General features: G+C 48.4%; 1 protein-coding gene across 2 annotated transcripts in view; it reads left to right on the forward strand.

Moving 5' to 3' along the window:
- FBLN2 (fibulin 2) overlaps positions 1-16,297 on the forward strand; it is a 91,668-nt gene that overhangs the window by 45,869 nt on the left and 29,502 nt on the right. For both annotated transcript variants that reach the window (XM_032149780.2, XM_032149781.2), the window contains exon 3: positions 15,582-15,693. In XM_032149780.2, the coding sequence (XP_032005671.1) occupies positions 15,582-15,693 (112 nt within the window). The remainder of the gene's footprint in view (positions 1-15,581; positions 15,694-16,297) is intronic.

The raw sequence follows: 16,297 nt of genomic DNA on the forward strand, positions 1-16,297 counted from the left end.
GGTGTGAGCCGCCACACCCGGCCAATGTTTTCTGGCCTCTCTTTTCTGTTCCATTATCTATCTTTGCACCATTACCACTCCATCTTGATTACTGTAGCCTTGTAGTAATTTTTAGTATCTGCTAGTGAGAGTTTTCCAGCATTGTTCTTCTTTTTCAAGATTGTTTCAGCTATTCTGGGTCCTTTGCATTTCCATTGAAATTTGGAATTAGCCCTTTTAAAAGGCTGCTAGCATCTCAGTTGGTATTGTATTGAATCTGTAGCTCAAATTTGACAGAATTGACATCTCAATATTAAGTTTCCAGCCCATGAACATGATATATCCCCCTATTTATTTAGGTTGCTTTTATTTTCTTTTGGGAGTGTTTTGTCATTTTTAGTGTAGAGTTCTTGCATATCTTTAATTAGATGTATTCTTAGCTAATTGATGTTTTTAATACTATTGCAAATTGCATTGATTTTAACCGTTTATTTTCTAAGTATTTGTGGCTCATATTAGTTTGCTTTGGCAACAGTTTATTTAGCTCATTCTGTGAGTTGGGAATTTGGGCTGGGCTCTGCTGATGTGGGCCAGGTGTGGCTGAGCTTGCTTATGTGTTTATGGTCAGCTGAGGGCTCAGCTGGGGGATGGCTGATCTGGGATGGCCGCTGCTGGGATGGTTGTCTGTGCTCTCTCATCCTCCATCAGGCCAGCCCAGACTACAGAGTCCCAGGAGAGAGAGCAGAAGCCACAAGGCCCCTTTGGATTTCACATGTGCCATATCCTGTTGTCCAGGGCAGCATAGTCACGAGGTCAGCCCAGATTCAACAGGTGGGGAAATAGATGCCACTTCTCAATGGGAGGAACTGCAAAGCGTTGAGGCGATTTCTGCAGTCGTCACAGATAGGATGGCAATATTCACACTGAATTTAGCAGCCACCTCTGGAGGGTTGGATCTTCATTGGAGTCCTGCACATGTTAACTACCCAGACATGGGTTAAAGTTAATCTGCACACTCACATTGTGATATAAACATAAGGAAATGTTTTCAAGTTTGTCTCTGGTAGACAACAGCCTGGGCTTTGGGGACAGGCAGAGCTGCATTCCAGTCTCAGTACAGTCACTTTTTTCACCTTTAAGAGGAAGGTAATTGGCCGGGCGCAGTGGCTCATACCTGTAATCCCAGCACTTTAGGAGGCTGAGGTGGGTGGATCACGAGGTCAGGAGTTCAAGGCCAGCTTGGCCAACATGGTCTCTACTAAAAATACAAAATTAGCCAGGTGTAGTGGTGTGCCCCTGTAGTCCCAGCTACTTGGGAGGCTGAGGTGGGAGAATTGCTTGAACCTGAGAGGCAGAGGTTACAGTGAGCCGAGACTGCACCACTGCACTCCAGCCTGGGTGACAGAGTGAGACTCTATCTCAAAAAAAAAAAAAAAAAAGAAGAAGAAAAGTGGAAGATAATTGCCCCTAGCCTGCAGGGTTGTGGGGAGAATTAAGTGATTAAGTGGGTGACATATTCAAAAGTCCCCAGCACGGACGGCTATGACCATTAGTAAGTATGAATTCTTCTTCTCTCAGCCCTGGAAGCAGCCCGTCTTAAGCCAGTGTACCTCCTCTTCCTCTGCCCCTGACACTGCAAGCTTTTATAACACTCATTTTACCTCCACTTCAGAGTTGAACTGAGCTACAGTCGACAAGCTGATATCTTGTAAAATTGATAGACTTTTAAGTGAACATTTTCCCAGTTCTTTTCTGTGGTTGTCTCTTTAGATTTTGGAGCCATTATATTTTCTTCCCAGGCCCAGGAGTCAAGCATTTTTTCTGGAGACTTTTGGAAAGCTCATAGACCCCAGTGGGTGGGTAGGATACTGAGGGTGTGGTTAAACCCACCCTCCTTGATGTTTGGGGGCTGCGTGTTGAAACATAGGCAGAGTTCTGTCGCTAGGAGACCTGCTTGCCCGGGCTTGGTGGGCTGGGGGTGGTGCTGGGCAGGGCAGAGGTTCCTGCTGTGATGGGCTTCTCTCTGTGCTCAGACCCCGTCTCTCACCATTCCTGGGCTCCGGGGACCTACAGCTTGGGCAGCTTTGACTCCTGTCCTGGGGAATGGGGAATCACCTCACAAAATAAGCCTGTCGTTTAAACCCTGTATGTGACCTTGGGCACGTCACTCTGCCTCCCTGGGTCTTGGTTTTCCCAGCTAGATGGTGGCTGTTACTAAAGTGCTCCTGGCTCCGTGGGCTCTGGAGGGAGGGGGAGCCCTAGCCCCCGACCTGGGCCCAGGAAACAGCTTTTGCCAGGCATCTCAAGCTGGCAGAGCTGAATGGTCAAGCTGGCTTTCAGGTGGCACTCTGCTGGGGATGCAGAGGGACCCCAGAGCCCAGGCCCCCGCTCTAGACCCTATGCAGAATGGTGCACAGCTGAGAGCCTGCTGTGAGAGTGGGCTTGGGGAAGGCGCCAGAGGGGTGGCAGGGAGGGCCCTGCTTCCCTTGGAAGAACTGATGCGGATGGGGACTTGAACTTCCCTCCCCTTCTTTCCTTTCTTTGATGCTTGGCTCAGGAGCCTGCATTCTGGAGCCATGCAGCTGGGGTGAGATCCTGCGGCCGCCCCGGCTGGGTGTGTGGTCTGGGGCAAGCTGTGCCTCCTCTTTCCACAGCTGTCTGCTGGTCTGCAAAATGGGGGCTGGGGCTGGGACGTTCCTTCTAGAGCCAGAGGGAAGATACCATGGGTGCAGTCTGGGGTCCAGCAGGCAGCTCTGCCAAGCCTGAGATCCGGCCGGTTGGCCGGACTGGCCGGCGCCTGCTCTGGGCCAGGCCGGGGTATCCAGACAGTAAACACCCACAGAGGAGAAGGTGATGTGAGGGCCGCAGAGAGCAGTGGGGATGCAGAAGCCGGTGCTGAGGGGGCTGGCTAGGGCTGCTCTGCCTGCTGAGGAAGGCATCCCTCGGGCTGAGTTTGGTGAGCTCAGGCAGACCCTGCCGCCTGGCCGCTCCTGCTATTTCTTAGCCATCCCCTGCTGGTTTCTGTGATCCTGGGGAGGAAGGCAGACCCAGGTTCAGAAACCCTTTCTGTCTGTCCACTTTACAGTCCTCATAAAAAAAACTCAAGGTGCCTCCACAGACCTTCAGGTAACTCCCCTACCCTGTCCCTCCACACCCCCCAGGAGAACACCAAGGCTGTCGGGAACATCAGGGCTGCAGCCTTCTCTGCGCTGTTTGCTCAGGCCCCACAAACATCCTGTCCAAACAGGGGCCTGGCGGAGATGGCCCTATCACCACCCTCCTGCCAGGTGTGGAAACTCCTCTGCAGCATTTTCAAAGCCAGAATTCTTTAAGTCTTTAATGTCAAGGGACGGGGACTGTCTAGAGGGGTCATGACCTCTGCACTGGATTGTTCAGGGAACCACTTGTCCTATGATCAAAGGAGCTTAGAATCCTCAGAAAATGGGTAATACCTGCATAAGATAAGAAACAAATACAAAATACAAAAGGGGTAAACAGTCAGTTTCCTTCCTCCCTCCCCAGGGCTGAGTCCCTCCCCAAGATAGCCACAGTTACCAGTTTCTTGGGTCTCCTCCCAGAAATAATCTATGCATATCCATGCATCTTTTTAGAAAGATAAATGGTAGCTTACTAGAGATACTATTCAGGATTGACCCTTAAAAAATTCTTCATAGTACATATGGAAATTGTTTCATATAAGTGCATGCAGATCTAACGCTTTTTAACAGCTGGATACGATTAGATGGATATAGCATCAGTTTTGCTTTGTTTTGAGATAAGGTCTTGCTGTGTCCCCAGGCTAGAGTGCAGTGGTGTGATCACCGCTCCCTGCAGCCTAGACCTTCTGGGCTCAAGGCATCCTCCTGCCTCAGCCTCCCAAGTAGTGGGGACCACAGGTGCATGCCACCGTGCCTGGCTAATTTTTTAAATTTTGTTGTGGAGATGGAGGCTCGCTGTGTTACCTAGGCTGGTCAGCATCAGTTATTTAATCACTGCCCTGCAGATGGGATTTAGGTTGTTTCTGGATCTTTGCTGTCACAAATGCAGGTGCATCAGAATCTGTGATGCTCCTGTTTGTGTTCATGGGTGCATCTCATCTATCAGCAGATTAGATCCCTACAAGGAGAATTGGGGGGGTCACAAATTTTTTACACTGCAATGCGTTATTATTATTTTTTAAATCACATAACATGACATTTTCCATTTTTAGTTGTGCTTTTCCAAGGCATGAATTACATCCACCTCGTTGTGCAGCTGTCACCACCATCCAACCCCAGAAATTTTTCATCTTCTCAAACTGAAACTCTGTCTCCATTAAACCCTAACTCCCTATATCCTCACTCCCAGCCCTTGGCACCCACCATTCCATTTTCTGTCTCTATGAATTGACTACTGTAAGGACCCCATACAAGTGGAATCACAGTCTTTATCCTTGTGTATCTGGCTTGTTTCACTTACCTTGATTTTATTTTTTAAACTTATTATTTAAATTAAAAAAATAAATTTGTTTTATTTAAATTTAAAAAATAAATTTGTTTATTTATTTATTTATTTTAGATAAGGTCTTGCTCTGTTGCCCAGGCTGAAGTGTGGTGGCACGATCATAGCTCACTGTAGCCTTGATCTCCCAGGCTCAAGTGATCCTCCTCCCTTAGCCTCCCAAGTAGTTGGGACTATAGGCACACACCATCATACCTGGCTAATTTTTGAATTTTTTGTAGAGATGGAGTCTGGCTATGTTGCCCAGGCTGGTCTTGAACTCCTGGCCTCAAGCAACCCTCCCGCTTTGGCCTCCCAAAATGCTGGTATTATAGGTGTGAGCCACTGCATCTGGCCTGGATCTGTTTTTAAAAGACTCTTTTAGTCTTTAGTCTTAGAGTTTTCTGATCATACTACCTTTTTTCAGTACTGTTTTTGTTTGGGAGGAGAAGAGTAGTTAAGGAAGTGTCCACATGGGCAGCAGGACAGAAACCATAGGGTCGCCCCTGACACCCCACTCCACCATCCTGATGGCAGTCAGCAGGAGTTCCCTCCTTTTCCTTATAATTTTACCCCCGAACAATCTTGCTTCATTCTTCTGTTGTTGAGCCTCACATGAAAGGCTGTGTGCAGTATTCCCCTGTGACCTGCCTCTTTCCCCGGTGCAGTGCTGGTGTGGTCCTTGTGGGTCATTGCACGTGGTGGCAGTGAGGTGGCTGGCATCATGTGGTCACACTGCAGCCTATGGACCCTTTCTCTCATTTGTGGGCACTTGGAAACCACCTGGAGACCACCGGAATACTCAGGGTCGTGGGTGTGGCGCCTTCTGCTTTACCAGGGGACAGTGAGTGGTTTTCCAGAGTGGACCTGCTCTGTGCCACTCGGCGTGGGAACAGCGGGGTTCCTGCTGGGCAAGGGTTGTGCTCACCCTGCTGCCAGGCCCAGAGCCCTGATGCTGTGAAGTCAACTGTGGCAGTGTGTTCTGAAGCTGGGATGTTGCTGGGCCATGTCACTGCCAATCCCAGGAGGCCAGAGAGAACCTCTGAGTCGAGGCTGGGCTGTCAGAGTGGGAGACTACCTGCGTCTCTCTTTCCACAGTGCTGCTGAGAACCAGCAGGTGGGGAAGACATTGCTCCCCCTCGGCCTGAGCTCCTGCAAAGTAGCAAAGTGGACAGAAATGGAGAATTCTCGAAAAGCCAGAGGAAAGAGGAGGCAGGGTAGGCGTGGCTGAAGGCTGCACCAGCTTCTGCTGCTGAAGGGATGGTTGCTAATCCTTCCATGGATTTGTCTGCCCCTTTGTTAATTAATTTGGAAAGTAGTCACCAAGCATCTTGTATGTGCCAGGAGACAGGAGGCTGTGTTTACTGAATACCAGCTATTTGCCACGCACTGAATCTTACGTTCCCACTTGTGAAATGTGGGCGGGGAGAGTTACTTGCCCATTTTACAAGCAAGGAAATGGAGGCTCAGAAGCTGAGTGACTTGCCCAAGTGCCCCAGCCAGTGAGTGGTGGCCCAGCCACACACCTGTGCTTCCAGCGGTGGAAGGACACACCTGTGTTCATCTTGTGACCCTGGTAGCATCTGCTACATAGAAGTGGTGTAAGGGGAGGTGGCCAGTAAGGGTTTGCATTCTTCCTTGTCATTTCCCTAAGGCTGTGCCCCTGGGCTCCCTCTCTTAAACTCTTAGAACCTCTTTTTACACCTCTGGGACAGGGAGATCATCCCACCGACCTCTTGTTGTTGATGTGAGCTTTACATGAGATGATATACACCAAGAGCCTGAAGTATTTCACCCAGCCCCAGATTTTACCAGGGACCCAGTCTGTGCTGTGTGCTTGGCACTGGAGACCCTGAAATGATTAGGCTGATTCTTGGCCCATGAGACCCTCCCAATCTGGCGGTTGGGACAGCCTGCCACCCGACAGGGACATCATGGTGGAAGGACATGAGTGAAGTCAGAGGGGGGAGCTGCTTTTCCTGGGTGCCAGACAGAGCCTGCTGGACAGACAGACAGGCAGGGAGTCACATTTGGACTGGCTCATGAGGGATGGGTAGTTGGATACTTGCCAGTTGGCCAAGGTAGAAGAAGGGCATCCCAGCATGGAACAGCGTGTGCAAAGGCATAGAACAAGAGAAGGTGCATGTGGCTGGGAGCTGAGTCTGGGCTGTGCTGTGAAGGCCTTGAGTCTCACTCCAGAGAGAGGCACTTTATCCTGTGGGGCAGTGGCTTTTCCGTGGGATCTGTGGAGCCCAAGGCTCCCCAAGATGACTCATGGATGTGGAAGGCCAGGGCATTGTGAGGAAGACTAGGTAAGATGATGTGATGAGGGTTGAGTAGGAGTTAGTTTAGATATGGAAGTTAGGGAGACCCTCTCTGAGGAGGAGAGACCCCCAGAAAGAGAAGGAGCCTGCCCCATAGAGAATGGGGGCAGCAGATGGCACAGGGAGAGGTGGAAGATTCCAGGCAGGCAGCATGGCAAATGCCAAGGCCCTGGGGCAAGACTGAGTCTGAGGAGCTCCTGAGTAGAGAGAGCGAGTGGGAGAGTGAGTCAGAGAAAGGAGGTCAGGAGGGGAGGCGGACAGGGCCCCACTGTGTAGGACTTTGTAAGGAAACTGGGGACCACGGGGGGCCATAGGCACAGGAGTGATCCAATCTGATTTGTATTTGTGGACAGTCATTCTGTAGCCCTGTGGGTGATGGGCTGGAGGGCGACAGAAGTGGAAGCAAGGAGGGCAGGAGGGGGTGGTGGAGGAGGGGGTGGCTGGTGGACTTGGATGCCTTTGGAGGTGGCCCTGTGAGTGATAGATTGGAGGGAGGTGGGGGATGGGGGATTGGCCTGGGAGAGTCCTGAGGATGGTAGGGCCTTTGTTGACATAGGAAGACCCAGGGAGGGGGTGGCTTGGGAAAATCCGGAGCTGAGCAAATTCCAGCTGGGGAAGTGCCAGGGAGACATCTGGGGTGGTTTCTTGGCCAGCTGTGGGCATGTGCATGTGACATGGGGGGCGGGGGCAAGAGGAAGGTGGCATTGGAAGCTTAGAGATGAGATCAGCCAGGCCAGGGTGTGTTAGAGAAGAGAAGAAGCCCCAGGGCTGAGACTCCAAAAGTCTGGTGCTCCGGAACTTAAAAAACACGACACAGAGAGAGAGAGAGCACCAGGCAGGGGCTAGGGGACCTGTGAGAGGTGGTCTCAGAAGGAGACCTAGAGGAGAGGAGGTGGCTGCTGGGCGGAGCCTTGGAGAATCAGGGTGGAGGGCTGGGGCCTCTGGACATGAGATGAGGGGTACTCACTCATCTTGTTGGGCTTTGCCTGGCTCTGCCTCCCACATTTTGGATGGCACCTGGCAATGCCACTCATGGTACCTGCACAATTTCCCCTCCTGCTGCAACTGGGTGGCCCTCCTAGCATCAGGGTCACAGCTCCTGAGCTTTGTTTGAGAAGGAAGGTGGCCAGGAGAGAATGGGGGGAAACCTGGCACCTGATCAAGGAGGAACAGGCAGAGAGCACCATTCAACACCCACGAAAGCAGAGCCACCTCTTGGGCTGGTGATGGTTAGAGTCCCAGAGAGGACCTTCAGGATCGGCTGCATCAGGTCACCTGTGCGACAGACATGGGGAAGTTCAGGCCTGGAGAAAGGAGAGTAAGAGGGGAAATTGAGGCTTGCGACTTCTTTTTAAAATTTGGACATTTTTTTTTTTTTTTGAGACGGAGTCTTGTTCTTGTTGCCCGGGCTGGAGTGCAGTGGCATGATCTTGGCTCACTGCAACCTCTGCCTCACGGGTTCAAGCGATTCTCCTGCCTCAGCCTCCTGAGTAGCTGGGATTACAGGTGCCCACCACCATGCCCAGCTAATTTTTGTACTTTTAGTAGACACGGGTTTTCGCCATGTTGGCCAGGTTGGTCTCAAACTCCTGACCTCAGGTGATCTGCCCACCTCGGCCTCCCAAAGTGCTGGGATCACAGGTGTGAGCCACTGCACCTGGCCATTTGTACACATTTATGGGGCAGGTACATGTGAAATTCTGTGACATGTATGTGATTCACAGTGATCACATCAGGGTGTTGAGGGTGTCCATCACCTGACTACAATGCATTTTTGTTAAGGGTAGTCACTCTGCCTGGGGTTTCTAATTCCCCAGCTCATCTGTGAAATAGGAATGCTAACAGTTCTTACTATTAGTAACTGTGAGGTTCGTGTGCTGGGACCCTGCCTGGCTGGTTGCTAGCACTGCTATATTTCAGCTGTTACTGTTATCCTCATTGGGCATCCCAATGATGTCATCTGGCTAAGAGCCAGGGACCATAATCTCTGTAAAGCAATCTTGGAAGAAGTTTAGGGAGGAAGGATTCGGTCCTGTAGAAAAATGTTGTGATTCTGAGCTGTTCAGAAGAGAGGATAAGCTGCCTGGGCAGAGTCGCCTCCTGTCACCAGAAGTATTCAAATAAGGAGAGTCTCCCACATGCCCAGAGTGTAACAAGAGGGGATGAGACATTGAATGGTGGTATCACTCTCAGTGGCCACAGAGACTCAAGTCAGGACTGTGGCATCCTGGGAGGTGGAGGCAGGACTCTGCCTGGCACCCAGTGCTCCTGAGTCCTGGGACAGACATGTCTGAGCCATGTTCCATTCAGACGGTGAGCACTGATCCCGGCCTCCGACACAGTGCCTCTCAGTTGCCCAGGGTCTCCTAGATTCATTCAGCAAATACTCATTGAACACCCACCAGGTGCCAGGGGCTGGGATATGGCTGTGAGGAAGACAGATAAGAGACCTACCCTCTGGGAGCTGACATTGCAAAGGAGGAAACAGAGGACTGAGAAAGTAAACTCATCAACAAGAGGCTCTCAACAGTGCTGACTGCTGTGAGAGGGTTATTTATTTGTTTGTTTGAGACAAGGTCTTACCCAGTCACCCAGGTTGGAGTGCGATGGCACAAGCATGGCTCACTGAAGCCTCTGTCTCCTGGGCTCAAGCAGTCCCTTCCCCTCGGGCTCCTGAGTAGCTGGGAATGCAGGCATGTACCACCATGCCTGGTTACATTTTTTCTTTTTGAGAAACGGTAACACTATGTTGCTCAGGCTAGTCTCAAACTATTGGCCTCAAGTGATCCTCCTGCTTCAGCCTCCCAGAGTTCTGGGATTACAGGCTATGGATTTTATTTCTGAAGAAGATTCTCTTTTTTCTAAAATTATTTTTGTAAATTTTATTCTAATCCTGCCTTTATAGATTTGGAACTTACTTTCGTGTATGGTGCGATGTGGGTCCCAGCATCATATATTAAATTCTTTCCCTGCTGAGTTTGAATGCCACCTTCATCATATATTCAATTATCATATGCATATAGGTCTGTTTCTGAAGTCTTTTCTCTTCCATTGAGCTCCTTGTCTTCTTGTTTTGATTATTAGAACTTTGAAGTGTATTTGGGTACTGTTAGTTCTAGAAAGTCTACCTTCTCTGTTCTTATTTTTCAGAAATGTTCTCGGGTATTCTTAAGCATTTCTTTTTTTGGATGAATTTTAGAATTAACATGACAAATTCTGTGACAGTTACACCTTGCTTTGGTTGGAATCGCATTGAAGTTGTAGAGTAAGTAGAGGAGAATTGACATTTTTAAGGTACATATTAGACACATGGTATGTATTTTGAATAAAGTGTAAGTTATACCCATTAGACAATCAGATTTTCTTCTTCATGTGAATCAAGCATGCTTACTGTAGATTTATTTCTAGGTTTGTTTCTCTTTTGAATGGGAATTTTTTCCTATTAACTTTTCTATTTAATTGTTATGGGGTATAGGAAAGCCACTATTTGAGTGTGTTGTTTTTGTTTTTGGCTATTGTATTACAGTAATTATTGTTAATTGTATTAATTCTAATACTTTGTGAGTTTTGATTCTCTTGGATTGTCTAGGAAGATGAAACCATAACATCTGCTAATAATGACTGTTGTTTCTTCTATTATTTCTTTGGCCCTTTTTTCTTTCTTTCTTTCTTTTTTTTTTTCCAAGACGGGTCTTGCTCTGTCGCCCAGGCTGGAGTGCAGTGGTGTGATCTTGGCTCACTGCAACCTCCGCCTCCTGGGTTCAAGCAATTTTCTTGCCTCAGCCTCCCGAGTAGCTGGGATTACAGGTGCACGCCACCAAGCCTGGCTAATTTTTTTGTATTTTTAGCAGAGACGAGGTTTCATTATGTTGGCTAGGCTGGTCTTGAACTCCTGACCTCCACATGTCTCAGCCTCTCAAAGTGCTGGGATTACAGGTGTGAGCCACCACGCTTGGCCTCCTTTTTTCTTTCTTTCTTTTTTTTTTTTTTTTAATACTTTAAGTTCTAGGGTACCTGTGCACAACAGGCAGGTTTGTTACATATGTATACATGTGCCATGCTGGTGTGCTGCACCTGTTAACTTGTCATTTACATTAGGTATATCTCCTAATGCTATCCCTCCCCCCTCCACCCACCCCACGACAGGCCCTGGTGTGTAATGTCCCCCACCCTGTGTCCAAGTGTGCTCATTGTTCAGTTCCCACCTATGAATGAGAACATGCGGTGTTTGGTTTTCTGTCCTTGCAATAATTTGCTCAGAATGATGGTTTCCAGCTTCATCCATGACCCTACAAAGGACATGAACTCATCCTTTTTTATGGCTGCATAGTAGTCCATGGTGTATATGTGCCACATTTTCTTAATCCAGTCTATCATTGATGGACATTTGGGTTGGTTCCAAGTCTTTGCTATTGTGAATAGTGCTGCAATAAATATACGTGTGCATGTGTCTTTATAGCAGCATGATTTATAATCCTTTGGGTATATACCCAGTAATGGGATGGCTGGGTCAAATGGTATTTCTAGTTCTGGATCCCTGAGGAATCGCCATACTGTCTTCCACAATGGTTGAACTAGTTTACAGTCCCACCAACAGTGTAAAAGTGTTCCTATTTCTCCCCATCCTCTCCAGCACCTGTTGTTTCCTGACTTTTTAATGATGGCCATTCTAACTGGTGTGAGATGGTATCTCATTGTGGTTTTGATTTGCATTTCTCTGGTGACCAGTGATGATGAGCATTTTTTCATGTGTTTTTTGGCTGCATAAATGTCTTCTTTTGAGAAGTGTCTGTTCATATCCTTTGCCCACTTTTTGATGGGGTTGTTTGATTTTTTCTTGTAAATTTGTTTAAGTTCCTTGTAGATTCTGGATATTAGCCTTTTCTTAGATGAGTAGATTGCAAAAATTTTCTCCCATTCTGTAGGTTGCCTGTTCACTGTGATGGTAGCTTCTTTTGCTGTGCAGAAGCTCTTGAGTTTAGTTAGATCCCATTTGTCAATTTTGGCTTTTGTTGTCATTGCTTTTGGTGTTTCAGACATGAAGTCCTTGCCCATGCCTATGTCCTGAATGGTATTGCCTAGATTTTTTTCTAGGGTTTTTGTGGTTTTAGGTCTGACATTTAAGTCTTTAATCCATCTTGAATTAATTTTTGTATAAGGGGTAAGGAAGGGATCCAGTTTCAGCTTTCTACATATGGCTAGCCAGTTTTCCCAGCACTGTTTATTAAATAGGGAATCCTTTCCCCATTTCTTGTTTTTGTCAGGTTTGTCAAAGATCAGATGGTTGTAGATGTGTGGTATTATTTCTGAGCTGGCCTCCTTTTTTCTTGTTCTACTGCATTTGCTGGTATCTCCAGGACAATGCTATACAGTAGCATGGCCCATGGGCATTATTTTTGTAATATTTAATAATTCAGTGGGGGATGTGTCTAATGTTTCCCCATTGAATATGGTGTTTGCTATGTGCTTCTGGTAGACACCAGTTCTCATTCCTCTCGGTGCCTCAGAGCAGAACAGTAACAGGTTGTGATGGAAGCTGTTTTCCCTGTTTTACGGAAAAGGAATGAAAATTTAGGAAAGCTTGGTAACTTGCCGTGCCTGCTAAGGCGATGCAGCCGATGACCCTCAGTGAGCTCTTGCTCCTGCTGGAGTGTGCAGGTGCCGTCCTTCACAGCATCTGTCCCTCAGCCCTGTGCCCTTACGTGAACTGCTCAGGACATTTAGAGGGCTTTGTGGGCCTTAGCACCTACACAGCCATTCAGTCCTCATGCAGAGAAGGACACTGAGTCTGTAGGGAGGAGAAGCGGCTGTCAGTGGTAACGCTGAGATGTGGACCCAGGCCCATCAGGCTCAGAGGCACTCATCTGTTACTTGTTGTCCTCAGCACGAATGTCTAAGCATTCTGTGTAAACTTGACTTAGGAATGTCACTTCAGACCTCAGGGGCAAACGCTTGGGTTAATTACACTTCTCATTTCTTGGCATGGCTCTTATTATCCTCTTTGCAAGGCTCTCTCTTGTTTTCTTTATATATTAATATTTTATTTCCTTTCATCTTCTTTCTCCATTCCCATCCACCACCTCCATCTGCATAGCTGACAGTTTCATCTCATCAGTGTGTTTTTTGCTGTCATGTGTTCTTGTGAAGTATGCATTGTTATTTGATGTGTGATAGTTTAAATTTGTATAGTAGAACTGATTTGGTTTCTTCCTTTTCTCCCTTACTGCTGTGTTCCTCCACACTTCTGTGTGTCTGTGTGTCCAGCTCATACTGCTGTGTGTGTATCCAGTCTGTTGTTTCAGACAGCTCCTCCGTGTAGCATGGCCCCAGATTTTCCTCATCTCCCCCTCAGTGGTGGATACCCAGGCTGTCCCCAACCCCCTTCCACAAATAACACTTCACATGGGCATCCTTGTTCTGGTTGTCTTATGGGCTGTGGTGAGGACTTCCCTGGCACAGACACCAGGAGCAGAGTGTCTGGGTCCTTGATGATGCGTGTGCTTAACTGTATAAGTGGTGCCACATCTCTCCAGCTGGCCGCAGTCTCCACTCCCACCCCAGACACACGGACATGCAGCAGTGTAGAGGAATACAGCACTAAGGGAGAAAAGGAGGTCCCCACCTCTGCATGGCATTTCTCACTCTTTCTTATATTTCCAGTTTAATGGATATTTTATTATTTTTTTTTATCAGAGTCTCATTCTGTCACCCAGGCTGGAGTGCAGTGGCTCCATCTCAGCTCACTGCAACCTCCAACCCCCCTCCCCATCCCTGGGCTCAAGCAATCCTCACACCCCAGCTTCCCGAGTAGCTGGGCTTTTTGTGGAGCTGGAGTTTCACCATGTTGTCCAGGCTGGTCTCGAACTCCTGAGCTCAAGTGATGAACCCACCTTAGCCTCCCAAAATGCTGGGATACAGGCGTGAACCACCACATCTGGCCTAAGGAGTATTTTACTTTGGAGTTCTTTTTTTCTTGTTAATTTTCAGGAGTTTATTATGTTTTGTAGATGGCAATTCCTTGTCAGTTTTGGACATTCCAGAAACATCTCTTAATATGTCAGCAGTCTATTATATGTGTACATAGAGTTCTTTGTTATACATATTTGAATTTTGGGGTAATCAAATTCATTAATTTTTGTAACCTATAGCTTGTGCCTTTGAGTTTTAAGACATTCTCCCCTACCCTTGACTCCTTCCAACCTCCCCAGTCACAAATACAGTTGAACCTTGAACAACTCAGGAGTGAGGGGTGCTGACCCCACTAACAGTCAAGAATCCACGTGTAACTTTTGACTCCTCAAAAACTTAACTAATAGCTGACTTTTGACAGGAAGTCTTGCTGATAGCACAAATAGTTAACACATATTTTATATGTTATATGTATTATATACTGTATTTTTTTTTTTTTTTTTTTGAGATGGAGTTTCACTCTTATTGCCCAGGCTGGAGTGCAATGGAGTGATCTCGGCTCACCACAACCTCCGCCTCCCGGGTTCAAGTGATTCTCCTGCCTCAGCCTCCCGGGTAGCTGGGATTACAGGCATGCTCCACCATGCCCGGCGAATTTTTTGTATTTTTAGTAGAGACGGAATTTCTCCATGTTGATTAGGCTGGTCTTGAACTCCTGACCTCAGGTGATCCTCCTGCCTAGGCCTCCCAAAGTGCTGGGATTACAAGCGTGAGCCACCGCGCCCGGCTGACTATATTCTGTATTCTTTTCTTGTTGTTTGTTTGTTTTTTTCCCCAGGACAGAGTCTTGCTCTGTCACCCAGGCTGGAGTGTAGTGGCACAATCTCGGCTCACTACAACCTCCGCCTCCTGGGTTTAAGCAATTCTTCTGCCTCAGCCTCCTGAGTAGCTGGGATTACAGGTGCCTGCCACCATGCCTGGCTAGTTTTTGTATTTTTAGTAGAGACGGGGTTTCACCATGGTGGCCAGGCTGGTCTTGAACTCCTGACCTTGTGATCTGCCCGCCTCGGCTTCTCAAAGTGCTGGGATTACAGGCGTGAGCCACCGCGCCCAGCATATATTCTGTATTCTTATAGTAAAGTAAGCTTGAGAAAAGAAAATGTTATTAAGAAAATCATAAGAGAAAATATGTTTACTATTCATGCAGTGGAAGTGGACCATCATAAAGATCTTCATACTCGCTGTCTTCAGGCTGAGTAGGCTCAGGAGGAGGAGGAGGGGCTGCTCTTGCTGTCTTAGGGGTTGCAGAGGTGGAAGAAACTGCTGTGTTGTCCCAGAGGTCAAGTGTGTATTCAACATGAACCTTCCGTGAATTTCCTGGATGAGCTTAAACTTCCCTTGCTGCCACTGCTGCTGTTTTCTTATCTCTTGTCCTGTCTTAGCATCTTAGGTTGGGTTCCTTAGAAGCAGAGCCTGAGTTGGGGGGTCTTGTGCATGTGTTGGTTCATTTGGGGAGACCTCTCAGGAGAAACTCTCTGAGGAGCGAGGGTTGAGAGGTGGACAAAGCTGTGGCCCGCGTGAGGTCTGACCCTGTGGGAGCTCTAGAGTGTGAGTGGCCCCCACAGAACTGGCTGCTTTGAGAGTGGGGGCTGAGCTCTAGCCCCATGTTAGCCTGTTATTGGCTGGGCTCCTCCCAGCCCCCACAGGGAGGACTCCACCTCACAGCCAGTTCACCAAAGACAGTTGTGTTGTGAGCTGTTAGCGACCACCATGCACAACAGTGGTGGGTGAGTTTGCCTACCCAGTAAAGGAGACCTGGATAGGCCACTGCATATCTGCTGGACTTGGTGACCTCTGAATGGTGACTCTGCCTCATGTTGCTATCCACAGGCTCCACCAAGGACCTGATCGAGACCTGCTGTGCAGCCGGACAGCAGTGGGCCATCGACAATGACGAGTGCCTGGAGATCCCTGAGAGCGGCACGGAGGGCAACGTCTGCCGGTAGGGTGGGCTCCCTGGAGCAGGCAGAGCTGCCCATTTGCCTTCTCCAGAACCCTGCTTGCCTAGGACCCCAGGCAGCCCAGAGAGAGTGCACCTTCACATGCCTCTGGGGCATGAGGGGGATTGGGTGTGGCTGCCGTGCACCATCTGGCCAGGCTTTCTCCAGGGGTGGAAAGTTCAAGACTGATCCTAGGAACAAACCAGCCACATAAATTGGTAGCTGGTCCAGTGAGCAAGATCCGAGGAATGTATAATTTGAAACAAGTTTTAAAGGAGTGCTATCCCCTAGGAATAGTTGGGTGCTCCCCTCACCACATGCTGCGGTTGCTGCCACACTCATGCCCCTCGGGCTTTCTCTCCTCTGCCCTCTTCCTTTCTCCGCTTTGCTACCCTTGGGTCTTCAGGAGGCTGGCCTCTCCCTGTGCTCCCTTGCTGCTGTGCTGGTTGTTTCTTCTGACTCTGATACCGCAGCAAAGCAATCCTTTATCCCCATGCCTTCCCTTTTCCAGGCCCAGGAGAGCTCTTGGTCAGCTGCTCATGCTTTCTTTTTTTCCAGGGACCCCATCTAACCTACTCATTTTTTCAAATAAGAAAGATAAAGTTC

Source organism: Hylobates moloch, unplaced genomic scaffold, assembly GCF_009828535.3.
Source record: "Hylobates moloch isolate HMO894 unplaced genomic scaffold, HMol_V3 SCAFFOLD_4, whole genome shotgun sequence".
NCBI lineage: Eukaryota > Metazoa > Chordata > Mammalia > Primates > Hylobatidae > Hylobates > Hylobates moloch.